General features: G+C 34.6%; 1 protein-coding gene across 1 annotated transcript; it reads right to left on the bottom strand.

Annotated features, from left to right (window-relative positions):
* Positions 1-7,539: 7,539 nt before the first annotated feature.
* LOC129514810 (olfactory receptor 4C46-like) lies at positions 7,540-8,468 on the bottom strand. Its single transcript, XM_055333514.1, is given in 2 exon segments — positions 7,540-8,309; positions 8,312-8,468. Coding segments are annotated over 2 exon segments (927 nt in total).
* Between the last annotated feature and the right edge of the window lie 8,187 nt (positions 8,469-16,655).

Below are 16,655 nucleotides of genomic sequence, written 5' to 3' on the forward strand. Positions count from 1 at the left end.
TTTGAAGAAGTTTATTGGTTAAGCAACTCTGAGAAACAAAAGAGGAAGATGTGAATGAAAAAGGCAGGGACTATCTCACGGGTTTTGTATATCATCAGTCGTGCAAGCAGAATGAAGGGGGCAATAGGACTACAGGTTTAAAGTAATTTCGGAAGAAATACTAATTCTTGCATTCCAAAATTAATTGGAAACTTAGTCTTTGGAGTATTAAGATGGTAGAGGTAGTGAAACCTTCATGAAAAAACGATTGAGTCAATGGACAGAAACCAATGGTATATTAATTAGTGAATTATAAAAGAAAATATTTTGATGATAATTTTATTAAAATACTTGACTCAGAGGCCAGACTACAAAATAATAGATATTCTTTGTTAGTTCAGAAGTTGTAATCTAATAAAAAAAGGTTATGATCTAAAACTAAATGAATTAATCTAAATTTGTGATAGAACATTCATATATAGAGAAGAGACAGAGAGAAGGAAAGAATTAGCAAAGAGAAACAAGATTTGATTTCATCACAAAGTAAATGAAAAAAACAAATGCATTTTGGTTGCACATGGATTTATTTTTAAAGATTTTGCTTATTTATTCATGAGAGACACTGAGAGAGGGAGAAACACAGGCAAAAGGAGAAGGAAAATCACTTCAGGGAGCCCGATGTGGGACTTGATCCTGGAATCTTGGGATCACGTCCTGAGCCAAAGGCAGAAGCTCAACCAGGGCCCCCCAGGCATCCTGCACATGGGTGTTTATGGCAGCTTTCTTCCTAATCAACAAACCTTGGATGCAACCAAGATGTCTTCCTGGACGTGAAGAAATAAATAAACTATTGTACATCTGGAGAATGGGGCATTATTCAGCACATAAAGAACTGAACTATAAAGGTAAGAAACTATATGCAGGAAACATAAATGAATATTTCAGGGTTAAAGAAGCCAATGTGAAGGGAGAAACTTTGTATGATTTCAACTAGAGTTCTTCCTTCAGTTACAAGGGAGTTATGTCCCAATAATCCATCATAAGTAGAAAATATCTTACATCAAAAATTCATGTAACACTTTCAACGTATCAAACCTTATAGCTTAGCCTAGCCTAACTTAACTGTGCTCAGAACACTTACATTAATTAGCCTACAGTTGGTAAAAGTCATCAAATACAAGGCCTATTTTATGATAAACAATTGAAAATTTTCATGTAACTTATTGAATACTGTACTTTAACATGAAAAAGAAAATGGTGATATGGGTACAGAATTGTTGTAAGTTTGATCATTGACCCACGAGAAGCTCACTATCCCTGCCCACAATCACAAAAGAGTATTATACTACATATCACTAGCCCAGAAAAAGATCTAAATCCAAAATTCAGAATAAAATTTCTACTACACTTATGCATCACTTTTGCCCAATTGTAAAGGGAAAAGTACAAGTCAAACCATTGTAAGATGGGAGCAATCTGTGTATGACATTCTGGAAAAGGCAAAACTATGGAAAGAGCAAAAAGATCCATCAGTGGATGCCAAGGATTAAAGACAGGAGAGGGATGAATAGGTGGAACATAGAGGATTTTTAGGGTAGTGAAACTTCGGTATGTCACTGCATTTTGGAAATTGTCATTATACATGTCAGAACTCACAGAATGTACAACAGCAACAGTGAACCCTGATGTAAACTGAATTTTGGGTAATAATGATGTGTCAGTGTAGGTTCATTTGACTGTAACACATGTAGCACTCTGGGGGAGAGGCTGTCCCCGTGAGAGGGACAGGTGGGTATCTCTGTAGTTTCCACTGTATATTATGATGAAAGTAAAACTGCTCTAAAAAAATAAGATGTATTAATAAAAACAAATGCATTGCAGCACAATACCTGGATGAAATCATCTTCTAACTAAATGAAGCATCTTCTGAAAAAGATTTTCTAGTATAAACAGGTTAATACCTTAAAATCATTCAACTGTAATATCAGGTCTTTTGCTCATGTTTCATAGTTTCAAAGATATGATCTCTTAAGAAACAAAGCAATTATGACAGAGAAGGGACTGGAGAGTGGAATTTTGTGAGAAGAAGGTAGTCACAATCCTGGAAGAGTTTCATTTGTTATTAAAAACTTTATATTTATATGAGAGAGAGCATGAGAGCACACAGGAGCCAGAATAGGGGAGGAAGAAACAGAGGGAAAGGGAGAGAAGCCGGCTCCCCACTGAGCAGGATGCCAGACACTCCGCTTGATCCTGGGACCCTGAGATCATGACATGAGCTGAGGGCAGATGCTCAACCAACTGAGTCACCAAGGTGCCTCTGAAAGAATTTCAGATTAGGCACATGTGATGCAAGAAGTGCAATCATTCTGGAGGCACTGTGCAAAGAAGCATGAATAGCAGGGAAAAAAATGATGAGGGAGAAAACATTAAGTAGAGTTCTTATAGCAATGAAAAATTGGACAAACTACCTTCTCAGCAGCTACTAATAAAGAAACGAGAATATTGCAAGGTTTGATTTTATCTTTTGAAAAACCATCACAAAACATTTGTCAGTCTAAAGATTGAAAGGGCATGTGCTTAAAATGACCAACTTCATTACTAGAAGAAAGATCATCTTCATGTGTAGAATGGGTAGATCCATAAAATGAGCAATATCATGTAATTAGCAATCAGATTAAAAGTCACAAATTACCAATACACCAGAAGTCCTCTTCATACTTCTTTAAAATCACCACCTTCAGAAAGTAATCACTAGCTTCATCTATAAAGTTGATGAAATTTACCTAGTGTTTGATTTTGTAGAAAAATACTAATGCAGATTATACTCCTCAGTGTCTATTTTCTCATTGTTATGTTCATGAGATTCATTCTTCATGTTTTATCTAGACATTCAGACCATTTCTATTTAAGGATATTAAGAGTAGAGCTGCTTTGAACATTTTGAAACATGTCTTTTGGTGACTATTTTTCATCCATAAATACATGCTTTTTACAAAAAATGCACTTTACCCCTAGGGCAAAGCAAAATTTGAAACTAAAAACATGAAAAAGATAGAGCAGTCACAATGAAATAGTATTTGAAATAGCTATATATACATATATATATATATATTATTGTTAATATTATACATAAAACAAAAAACAGACTTTAAGGCAAGAGCCATTATCAATTCCCAAAATATTGTTGATAGAATTTGCAACCCTGAAACATTTACAAATCTGAATGTGTATGCATATAGAAGGACATAGAGGATTTGATCCAAAATAATAAGCAGCAAAGTATATACATATATATAGATAGATATAAAACACTACACTCATCAGCTGGTGAGTGAAGATGAGTTATTTAAAGTAATTTATCCTATTTTGTGCCACAAATTTATTCTTAACAAGTGTCAAATTATCTGTAGAGGAACTTATCTAATGACAATGCATTAAAGTACAAAACAATAATAAAAACATAGTTTTTAAACTTGAGTATACAGTACTTTAAAAGCTTTAAAATAAATCATAAATGGAAATTAGAGAATAATTTTAAAATTAATACAAAATAGTATTTATCAAAAATGTATACCAATGCTTAGAGGTAAATTCCTAGCTTGTGTTAAGGCAAAAAAATACATTATTACATCAAGAGTTGATTTGTTATCAGATTATAACTACACCTTATCCTAGCCGAACCACTAGGTGTTATATGTATTGGATCACTAAATTCTACACCAGAAACTAACATTATACTGCATATTAACTACCTGGAATTTAAATAAACATTTGAAACAAACAAATTAAATTTTAAAAAAAGAAAAACAATTCTGTACCTAACTCTAATATTTTACTGTCTGATAACTGAAATTTAAATTAAAATTTGAACAAAAACCCTAGTTGTAACAATGCCCAAATTATTACCAATAAATATTTTAGAGAACCAACAACATATTGAATTGTGATAAGCTAAAAGTTATTCCTTTGGAATCAGGAAGAAGTGACCCTTAGTATCACCAATTCAAATTAACATTATTCCATATTTTACTGAAAGAACTAGCCAATTCGTAAGATGTGCAACCAAATAACAAACTGATAAAGATTGTATCCAAAATGAATAGAATACTATTTCCACAGACTCTATAGAAAGTATGAGTTGAGAGAATATTTCGAACAAGTCTATGCTAAATTTAAAAAGACTGACGATGCCAACTTTTGGTGAAGTTATGGGGACATGGGAACTCTCAGACATTGCTGGTGGACATGTAACATAGCACCACCACTTTTGGAAACAGTTTGGCAATTTTTTTAAAATGCTAACATACATTTAACATATAACTCAGCAATTCCATGCTCAGGTATCAATCTGAGATAAACGGTAATTTAAGTCCTCACTAAAGCTTGTATATGAGTAGTCACAGCAGCTTCATTGACTATGGCCATTACCTGGACACAATTGAAATGTCCATCAGCTAGTGAATAAGTATACAAAATGTGGGAGAGCTGTACAGTGGAATAGTATTCTTACTAAAAGGAATGAACTACTGATAATGCAATGTGATAAACCTCTAAAACACTATGTTACATGAAGAAAAGAATAAAATTGAACACTGTATTGTTTTTAGAAGTCTATTTCTCTCCTGGTTATATTATGTGGCTTCACTATTTCACAAATGAGGGAAAAACGGATGTGTCCTTGAGATTCCCTAGCTCTCTGACCAAAGCTCTCATAACACATGGATCCTGAGTTTCATCCTCTACCCAGAAATGACAATTATCAGGTCAAGGTGGTTCTTGTCATTCACCTCAGCTGTGTTATGCCCTATTTTTAATATCATTTCCTCTAGTTCTTCTTCCCTTAGTAGCTCTCCAGACTTATCAGAGTTGATTCTGTTTTCCATAATTGCTACCTTATCATGTGTGAGCATGTGTCTGCTTTGTTACTCCTTCCCACCCAGGAATCTGGCATTCACATTTTAAACTGAACTATAAGGAGTCTATCTGTAAAGTGTGAGTCTTTGGACCTGAAGAAATAAAGAAACAGAATTTAATAGACAATTCTGATTCCATTGCTCACTCTTCAGAAACTGTATGTAATGACCCATTGCCCTTGGAATAAATCTAACTTTATGTAAGAACAGTATTGTATGTAGAATTCAACATAAGTTGACCTTAATATGATGAAGGGACTAAATATGTGTATGTCAGATCAAAGGTCAAACACAGCAGAGAATCTGAACCCATCACATTTCAATTGTGAGGTTTTGACCAATTTGCTTCAAGTCCATGAACCTTCTATTATTAATCAATATGCACATATTGGATAAGCAAATGACTCAAATGATGTTTTACCATGATACACCTGTTAGGATGGACAAAATATGGGACACTGTCACCAACAAATGCTGGTGAGGATGTGAAGCAACAGGAACTCCTATTTATTGCTGGTGGGAAAGCAAAATGGATGGCCATTTGAGAACATGTTTTTTCAGTTTCTCACAAAACTAAACATGTACTTACTGTACAATCCAGCAATCTCACTCCTTGGCATTGACCCAAAAGAGATGAAAACTTATACCCATATAAAACCTGCTCATGGATGTTTAACAGCAGCTTTATTGATAATTGTCAAAACAGTTGGAAGCAGCCAAGATGTCCTTTAATAGGTTAGGATAGATAAAGTGCAACATCAGACAATGGGGTACATTTCAGTGCAAAAAGAAATAAAGTATAGGCCATGAAAGGATGGGGAAGAACTTTTCAATGTTCTCTCCATGGTCCTTAGCATTCAGCTTAAACACAATTACGAGACTCTTCTTGATCTTCCCTGTCACTAATTTTCCATTTTCGTATTTTACTACACAGACTTTTACAAGCTCAGTGTCCAGCTAAGAACCCAACACACAGGAGTGGCTCAATGATTAGTTATTGAGTGAATAGCTATAACCATATTGAAATAATTAGGTTTTCCGCATACACTTTTTCACCCCCTGGCGTTTGTTATGCATCTTTTCCTAAGAATACTCTCAGCCTAACATAGGCCTTTTCACTCTGATGATTCCCCTTCATCCATTTTTGATGTCTTTTCATCTAGGAAATCTTCCTGACTCCCGATCTTTGCTGTGTGTCCCTCAAACATGCTTTCCCAGCACCCTGTGCTGCCACTACCTTACCATTTATTAACAGGATGTTGTCACTTTCTGCTCCTCTCTGGATATTTCTCTGTGGTTCTAAGCTCTGTGACAGCAAGACCCAGGTTCCTCTCAATTCATCATTGAAGGCCCAGCAACCATCAATGTCTTTGATATATTCTTTGGACTTAAGAAACTTCTATTGATGAATGAGAGAGGGATACATTATCAAATATAAATAAATGGAATATATTTATTCTGAAGTTGTTTTGCATGTAGATGGAGCCACATATTTTTAAACACAGCTTTTCACAATGAAATGTTACAAGTAAACTAATTAACACAGTACAATGACATGAACAGCTCACATTCATAAGATGAGGAAATCTTGTTGAGAGCATAGTGAATATCAAGGTAAGCTATTTGCTCCTTCGCTGAGAATCTCCATTTCAATTTCTTTCTCATTACACAGTTTAAGCAGAAGTTAAAACAAATTGTGGTTTCTCGAGGAGATCTAGCTAGAATTCTCAAGAGTCTGAATCAGATAAGAGTAGGAAAAAAGTCCCTTGTCTCCAGTACTATTTCTTTGCTCTACAATTTCTTGCCTTTATTCATCTTCCTTTTTTTAAAAAAAGAATTATTTATTTATTTATTCATGAGAAACTCACAGAGAGAGAGGGGGGCAGAGACACAGGCAGAGGGAGAAGCAGGCTCCATGCAAAGAGCCTGATGTGGGACTCGTTCCCGAGTCTCCAGGATCACACCCTGGGCTGCAGACTGCGCTAAACCGCTGCGCTACCGGGGCTGCCCTTTATTCATCTTCCTTTATACCATTATTTACTCATTGAATATTTATTGTGCATCAGACACGCTGTCTTATCAAAAAATTTTAATAAGTAGTTAAGTACTCTGTAGAGTGTGACTCTATTTAATAAATAGGAATTCTTCTCAAATAATTAGATGTTGATTTATTTGAACCCTCATTCTATCTGATAGGTTAGCATCATAAGATGGGTGACATGAGCAATACAAAATGACTTGACATCTAAAGGGAAATTTGGAAACTTGGGGTAATCTTAATTATCCCTCAGAGGTCAAAAAACTCTTTGTTTCTATGACCCCATATTTATTTTTTACCATGATTTATTAGGCAACTTGTATTCATCAAGCCCAGTGTACAAAAATGAGCAGAATAATTAATAAAAACATTAGAATTTATAGATGGTTAATATATGTATAAGGTTTGTAGCATAGTCTGTAGTTGGGTTTACCCTGTCTTGCACACCTTTCTGCTCCACTCAGTGCAGAATCTATTATTCATAGCAGTTTAGTTTTTTTTTTTTTAACTTGGTAAGTATTCCTTGCTGAGATTATCCACTGGCAAACGCCAATGTCCTTTTGACCTTTTTCTTTCCATTGAATCAATGTTGAACTTCAGGCATATTTATTTCTCATCTGAAATAACTTTTCTACTGCACAATTTCCTAATGGCATTTTTCATCTGATCATTTCTCAAGGCATAGATTAAGGGATTTAACATGGGTGTTATCATAGTGTAGAAAACTGCAACTGCTTTATCAATAGGTAAAGTAGCTGCGGGTCTCATGTACACAAATATGCAGGGCACAAAGAATAGGACGACCACTGTGATGTGGGAGACACAGGTGGAGAGGGCTTTGAGCCTTGCCTCCAAGCTGTGGTTCCTTAGGGAGTGCAGAATGACCACATAGGAGACCATGAGGAGGAGGAAGTTTAAGGCACAGAGGAAACCACTGTTGGCAGCAACAAAGAACCCAAGAGTGTGGGTATCAGTGCAGGCGAGATTGAGCAAAGGATTCAGATCACACATAAAGTGATCTATGACGTTAGGGCCACAGAAAGGTAGAGGGATGATAAAGAAGATCTGTATGGCTGCATGAAGAAAGCCTCCCACCCACACCACTGCCATGAGCAGGCCACACACCTGTCGATTCATGATGGTCATGTAATGTAGTGGCTTGCAGATGGCAACATAGCGGTCATAAGCCATCACAGTAAGCAGGATGACATCAGCACCTCCAAAAAAATGTTCCCCAAAGATTTGGGTTACACATGCATTGAATGTGGTGGTCTTCTTTTCACGGAGTGAATCTACAATCAGTTTAGGGTTAGAGACAGAAGAATAGCAGGCATCAATGAAGGACAGATAGGCCAGGAAAAAGTACATGGGGACCCCAATAATGGGCTGGCGGTGATAGCTGCCACGGTGAGCACATTTCCTACCACAGAGATGATGTAGATTATCAAAAACACAACAAATACAACTTTCTGCATCTTTGGATTCTCTGTGAGCCCCAGTAGAACAAACTCTGTCACATTGTTTCTATTCCCCATTATTTCATATTACACTTAATTACATGACCTGAAAAAGAAATCCCTTTTGTTATTGCAAACTTGAATTTATTAAGCTTCTTCATCTAGTAAATAATAACAGCCTAGATTCTACTGAGTTGTTTATTCTCCATAAGGTTTTTTGAGATAGAATATAAGCTCCGTGTCCCTGAAGATTACTTAAATTATCTCCTGGGTGAAATTTCTGTTGAGTATAGACATAAGGAAATTTATAAATTACACAGGCTGGAGATCATCAGTGTATACATCATCATCTGAGGTGACTAAGCCTAACATGAAGTAGTGTAGTGTTCACAAGTGACAGGGAAGTAGGTAAAGGGAGGTAGGTTATGATGTAAAGGCTAAGGATGCAAGGTTAACATATTTTCCCTTTGTCGTTAGGAAATGGGGCACCATGGTGAGACATTGAGAAGATAGGTAGAAAAGTGAAGATAAATTTGAGGAAGGGGAATAGAGCTATAATTTTAATAAAGATCTTCATGTGTCTTGGGTGAAGTAGGGTGAAGTTCAGTAAGGGGATGGAAGCCAGAGATAGAAACCCAAATTAGGAGATTATTTATAATAGTTGACGTAGGAGTAATAGGGCATTGGAGGTGGGTATGTAAAGAAAGTATACAAAAGTTACTATAAAAATAACTTATAATGCTTATTGTTTAAATACAATAACCTTATAGTTGCTAAATATATAATTGGAACATAGAACACAATTGATTGCTATGCTCGTGGTATAGTAGCAAGTAGCTCTCTAAAGGATCCCATTTAATACTGAAAACATCCTGTGTAGCTGGTCTTATATCATCCATTTTGAGATGTGGAAACAGTCTTAGAGACTTATGTTGGTGATAATAATAACAGCAACAGTATTTATTAAAATTGAATATTTTGTGGCCTTGAGTGTTTCTGTAGACATTTGCTGATTTAATCCCCACCACAAACCTGTAAGATAATTCCCACTATTGTTAGCCTGCCAAGATCAAGATGCTAATTAAGGGCAGAGCCAAGATTCCTTCTAATTATACTTAATAGTTTTCCTCCAAATTCTTTATTGCTATAACTTACAACATTGAACTAGTAACCTTTATATGACTGTAATGGTTATAATGGTCTTATTAATCCTGTAGAGGCAAATGTGTATAATACAATTACATTAGCAGACACACACATACACTGACATGTTTGAAATGTCAATTATCAAATAAAATGTGGTACTGTACTCATTGAAAGGTCTTTTTACCTTGACTTCTCTCTCTCTCAGACCCAGTTCTCCCTACTACATTCCATCTCCAAAGAACCATCTGTAAAATGTTAAAAAAGGTTTCCACTGTTGTTAATTATTTGGTCTGAAAATCAAAAAGACAAGGTTAGAATTCTCATTTTTCCACCTGCATCTTCTTTTATCTGGAGTGCATTTCTAGCACATTTCATCCTTGTTTCCTTATCTGTAAAGCAAGATTAATAATATCCACTTGAAAGCTTTTGATGCAAATTGATTAATGAAACATATTTGAATATATCACCACCATGTTGTACACACAGAAGACTTTCATCACCTTTTTAACTGTGTATGCACTAGATATAGGAATGATTGACATTTTGAGTGTTAATTATTCGATAATTTAACTGTGCAAGATGTTCAGGAAGAATCATCTCTAATTATTTTAACTTTTAATAGAAGGCAGGGATGCCTGGTGGGCTCAGTGGCTGAGTGTCTGCCTTCAGCTCAGGGAGTGATCCTGGGGTCTTGGGATCGAGTTCTGCATCAGAGTCCCTGAAAGGAGCTTCAATGTCCCCTGTCAATGTCTCTGACTCTCACTGTGTCTTTCATGAATAAATAAATAAAATCTTTTAAAAAAATCAATGAATAAAGAAGGCATAGGGACTCCATTAGCCATAGCTTTTGTTATCAGAAAGAATTAACCTTTCATGCTTAGACTAAACAAATGATGATATCAGTGGCATTTATTATTCATACTTGTGTTTTTTTATGTGAGAAATATATTTACATTTTGTTTTCACTCTCATTATGAGTCTAGATTATTAAAACACATCTCATTGCAAAAGCATGCTGTCTAGTGATGAAGAGTACAGTCCTACAATTGGTTTCAGTTCCATGAGTCTCAAATGTTTTCATGTGTCACCTTATGTATATGATATTTATCAAGTATCTTTTGAAGAAATGAAGTGAGGATGGAATACTGCATTACTATGTTTGAAGGGACTGAAGCAATGATTAAAATATAGGGGAAGTAACAATCTTCAAGATAATCAGCAATATTGAAAACTTACCTTACAGACTTAGAAGATCTTAATGATGCTTTGGGGTGTTGAGAAATAATCCCATCTTCAAACTGATCTCTTCTTAGATAGTAACTTTCAATAGGAAAGATATGACGCACTCAGAAAGAAATTCTTCAAGTAATTTGATATCAAATCAACAGTTTTTAAGAAAGTATTTTTATAAGTCAGAAGCTTCCCTTCTAGCCTATGGCCTCAAAAACCTTTTTTTTAAGATTTTATTTATTTATTCTTGAGAGACAGAGAGAGAGAGAGGCAGACACACAGGCAGAGAAGCAGGCCCCATGCATGGAGCCTGATGTGGGACTCGATCCCGGGTCTCCAGGATTATGTCCTGGGCTGAAGGTGGCGCCAAACCGCTGAGCCACCCAGGCTGCCCCCCTCAAAAACTTTTTTGGATTTGAATTTAAAATGGATTCCTTTGAAACACTATGGAGAAATCATCTACAGATGGCTCTGGTCCCATAGGCAAAAAAGCAAGAAATGTGGAGGAAACACCTTCAAATGGCTTATTCTAACCATAATGAATCTTCCTCTGGAAATGTGGTCAACAAAAATCATTTTCACCTTACACTGCATGGATATTTAAAGAGGTTTCCATAAGGGTTCAAGGACCTTGTCTTATAGCTGCTACTTTCTCTCCCAGGAATTAATTATCTCCTCTGATGGAAAGACTTTGTCTTAGAAACCATGCTAAAGAGACATGTTAGACAAACATAAAATTTTGAATAGGGAATTGCATTCCATGTACTTTGAACCCAAGCATGTAAGAATCACCTTTTTCTATGTGAACCTGAGTTTCTAAGAAAGCTAAAAGTCAGGTAAATAGAAAAATGGCATGATTCCAGTGTGGGACCTCTAATGTAGTTAACCTGTTGACTCATGTCACAGAGAGAACTTCTGCCTTCTTAGCAATAATAAAACTTTTCTGGAACCTGCTACTGATTGCTTGAGAGCTAAAGCAGTGAGGGCATGAAATCAATGGTAGTCATTTTATAGTTCTTCCCTCCAAAAGCTGTTTTTTTTTTTCTCCATATTCACCAGGAGGCAGGAAGTAAATAGAAATTCTAAAAGGCTCTCAGTTTTCTTTGGGATTCATGGTTTGGTCAATACAGAGTACTAGGCAACATTAAAATTGTGGAGAGAGATCAAAACACAAGAAGGCTCCCAGTTGTTCCACATCTTTGTCACTTGGTACTGTTAGTTATTTCCTTTGAGTCATTCTAGGGGCCATGTGATGATGCGTTGTTGTGGTTTTAATTTGCTTTCTTTGATGATGCATGATGTTGATTTTTTTTATCTTATTATTGGCCATTTGTATACCTTCTTTTGTGTACTTTTGTTTGAGTCCTTCACATAACTTAAAAATAAGGGTTCTGGTTTCCTGGTTACTAAATTATAAATGTTCTTTACATACAATTCAGGTCTTTATCACATATATGATACACATCTATACAAAATTTTCAGCTACTCCACGGATTGCCTCTTCTTTTATAAATGGTGTTACCTGATAAGCACTGAATTTTAAAACTTTGATGAATTGCAATTTTTAATCTTTTCTTATAGTTCATGATTATTGTTTTATATCTAACAAATATTCAATATTGGTTGACCACTAAGTTCAAAAAGAATTCTTCTGGAATTTCTGTGGATTTAGCTTTAACATTTTGGCCTCTGACTCATTTTGAGTTAATTTTGTGTGTGGTGTGAGGTGAGGTTGTGGTTTTAGATTCCTTTTGTTTTTTTCTACTATGGATATCTCAATTGATCCGGTATAATTTGTGGAAAAGTCTATACTTTTCTCATTGAATTACTTGATATCTTTGTAAAAATTCATATACTCAGCTTATTTCTGGGTATTTTTTTGTGTTGTTTGAGGTCTGAGGGTTTATCCTTATGACAATACCACACAGCATTGATAATGGGAGCTTTATAGCAATTCTTGAATTTAAGTAGAGTAAGCATTCAAACTATGTTGTGGGGTTTTTTTTAATGATTTTATCTTCTAGATTTCAATAAATTTGTATATTTCTACATACATTTCAGAATAGAATTGTTGATTTCTTTTAAAATATTCTTGAGATTGTTATTTAAATTGTATTGAAAACATGAAATAATATGTAAAATTGAGTCTTTAACCCAATGTCAAGTATTTCTTCATTTTTGTACTTTATTTTTCTCTGCAGTGCTTTCTAGTATTCATGTATATTTCTTGAATATACATGAATGAGTTTACAATTTATTCCTGGAAACCTGGGTGACTCAGTTGTTGAGTTGAGTATCTGACTCTTGATTTTGGCTTGGGTCATGATCTCAGGATCTTGACTTGAGATTCTCTCTCTCTTATTCCCTCTAGCCTCCACCCACACTTACTCTCTTTCTCTAAAAAAAAAATTAAAAATATTATTCCTCAATTTTGTTATAAGTATTTTACTTATTTATTTTAGTATTTTAGAGAGAAAGCACAAGTTGGGGGGATATAGGGAGAGGCAGAGAATCTCAAGCCAACTCTTTGCTGAGCAAGGAGACTGACAGAGGGCTAGATCTCACAACCACAAGATCATGACCTGAGCCAAACCAGAGTTGGACACTCAACCAATGGAGCCACTCAGGCACACCTCAAAATTTTACGTTTTAAAATAATATTCTACATAGTATTGTTTCTAATCTTAATTTCTAATCGTTGCAATTATAGAAGTATGTATGGTATTTTGTCTTTCCACTGCATCTTGTGACCTTACTAAATTAACTAATTAGGTCCATTAGAATTTTTGTAGGCACTTAACACTTTCTGCCTACATAATCATGTCATCTTAACATAAATCTACTTTTGCAAATTGCTTCTTCCTTTCCAATCTGCATGTCTTTACTTCTTTTTCCCATCTTACTGCAGTGACTAGAATGTAAGGGACAATGCAGAAAAGAAATGATGGGTGGACACGGTTGATTTGTTCCAATCCTAAAAAAAAGGAATTTACTATTAAATAATATAATACTTGTAGGTTTTATAGATATGCTTCTTATCAAGCTGAACAATTCTTTTCTTCATTTGTTAAGATCTTCTTTCTTAGATTTTATTTATTTATTTGAGAGACAGACTAAGAGAGAGCATGAGAGTGGGGTGAGGGGTGGAGGGAGAAGCGGGCTTCCCTGCTGAGCAGGGAGCCCAATGCAGGGCTCAATCTCAGGACCCTGGGATCATGACCTAAGCCAAAGACATACATTTAAATGAGTGAGCCACCCAGGTGCCCTTGTTAAAGTCTTGTTTTAATCATAAAAATCAATTGAAATTTATCCAGTGATGTTTATATCAACTTGAAATGACCTTTTAATTCTTCATTCTGTTAACTTAGTGAATTACATGGATTTTTAAATGTTAGATCAACCTGTTATTCCTAGCATAAATTCCACATCATCATGGTTAATTATTATTTTTAAAGCAACATCGATGGATTTGGTTGACTGGTATTTTGTTTAAGATCTTTGAGAATGAGTTCATAAGGGATGTTTGTCATTTTTTTCTTGTAATATGAATTTGGCATCTAGGCAAAACCAACCTCATATATTAATTGTGTAGTATTCTCTCCATTTTCTGAAAGACTTTGTGTAGAACTTGTAGTATTTTATTTTCTGGAGCCCATACAATGCTTTTAAATTTTAGGATTAACTTTCCATTTGACAAAAAGGGCTATTGATATCTTTGTAGAGGTTGCATGAAATCTGTAGATCACTTGAGGAATATTGCCATCTTATTTTATTATAGTCTTCTAAGCCATGAATTTGAACTGTGTTTCTATTCAATTAGGTCTTCTCTAATTTCCCTGAAAAGTATTTTGTGGTTTTTCACATGAAAGTCTTTCATTCTTCCATTGCAAAATTATTTATAAAATCTAAGGTATGAAAATAACCTTACTGTCCATCAGTGGAGAATGGATAAAGAAAATGTTCATTTACCATTCTGAAAATGCTGGGACCCTCTCATGAATGACTTTGAGGGGTTCCAGACTTCAGTGGAGGAAGTAATTGCAGATGCGGTGGAAATAGCAAGAGAACCAGAATCCGAAGTGGAGGATGAGGATGTGACTGAATTGCTGCAATCTTATAATCAAATTTCAACATGTGAGGAGTTGCGTTTTTATGGGGGAGCAAAGAAAGTGGTTCCTGAGATGGAATCTACTCCTGGTGATGATGCTGTGAAGATTGTTGAAATGACAACAAAAGATTTAGAAGAGTGCATAAAATTGTAGATAGAGCAAGAACAGGGTTTGAGAGGATTGACTCCAGTGTTCAGAGAAGGTCGACTGTGGGTATAATGCTACCAAACAGTATCTCATGCTACAGAGAACTCATTTGTGAAAGGAAAACTCAATCAATTCAGCAAAACTCATGGAGAGAGAGAGGCAGAGACACAGGCAGAGGGAGAACCAGGCTTTCTGCCTGTTGCAGGACTCAATTCCAGGATCCCAAGATCACGACTTGAGTCAAAGGCAGACACTCAACCACTGAGCCACCCAGGTGGCCATACAGATCGGATTTTTGTCTCACTGTGCTGCATTACAGTGTTGAATAGAATGGTGATAGAAATGAGCATTTGTCTCATTCTTGGTGTTAAAGAGAATGTATCTAGCTTCATCCCTCTGAAATAACATTTTATGTAGGATTTTTAAGAAATATTATTTTTAGTATTAGGCAAGTTCCTTTGTATTAATATATTTTTGAGTTTTAATGGCCCCATTAAGTTTTAATGGCCCCTTATTCATGGCCCCACAACATTTTTATGATGAATTTGTAAGTTTATCACATGCTGTTTCTGCATCTATTGAAATATTTACTTGGTTTTTCACTTTTAATTTCCAGCTTGATGACATATTTTTCAAGTTTCTAATAATAAACTATTAAAGAATATCTGGGATAAAACTTGGTGATGGAACATTGACTTTTTTATAAAGTTAAGTAATTTAATTTATTATTAAGATTTTTATAGTCACCCTCAGAAGGAAAAGGATCAAAGATTAATTGTATTTCCTTGTAACCATAGCCTTGCAAAATGAATTAATGATAGTTTCATTTTTACTCATTTATGAGAAACTGTAAGAGAGTGGAATAATCTATTTTGAAAAACTATGGTAAAATATTATAAATCCATTTGAGACTGGTATTTCTTTCTACAGGATTATTTTTGTTTAACTCTAGTTTTACTAGTTATAGACTAGTTTATCTTCTGTATTTCTTCTCCAGTTAGTTTTGTTATAATTTTTTGTAGAAACATGTTTTTCTGTTTATCCTTTAAAATTATTGGCATTTGGTTGTTCATAATGTTTTATATTTTCCTCTCCATTTTTACCAATAGTTATGTTATTCTTCACTAAATACTATATCATTTTTCTTTTATATTGATCCATGTTGTTAAAACTTCAACTATTTTGAAAGGTTTTTTCAAAGATTCAATATCAAAATTTATTATTTCTTTTGTATTTTTCTTTTTAATTTTCACTTTGATTTGCCTATGTTTTCTTCATATTACTTTTTGATGGGCTCCTGTCTTCTAATGATATATTCTTTTTCAGATTTTCTTTTTTCTGATTTTCTAAATATTAAATATTAAAATTCTAATTTTCTAATTTTCTAAAATATTAAAGTTATAATTTTCTTCAAAAGTACCACTATTCCTATATCCTATAAACTTTGACAGGCAGTATGTTCCTTATATTTCAAGTATAGGTAGATTTTTAAATTTCCAGTGTGGTTTATTTCTTAACAAACTAGATATTTTGCAAAGTATAGTTTTAATTACCAATAATGTACTTGTCTGTGTGCTTATGTTCATATCTACCTATATCTATATCTACTTATACCTTTTATTGTACTCAGAGT

The sequence above is a fragment of the Nyctereutes procyonoides genome, unplaced genomic scaffold (assembly GCF_905146905.1).
Source record: "Nyctereutes procyonoides isolate TBG_1078 unplaced genomic scaffold, NYPRO_anot_genome, whole genome shotgun sequence".
Taxonomy (NCBI): domain Eukaryota; kingdom Metazoa; phylum Chordata; class Mammalia; order Carnivora; family Canidae; genus Nyctereutes; species Nyctereutes procyonoides.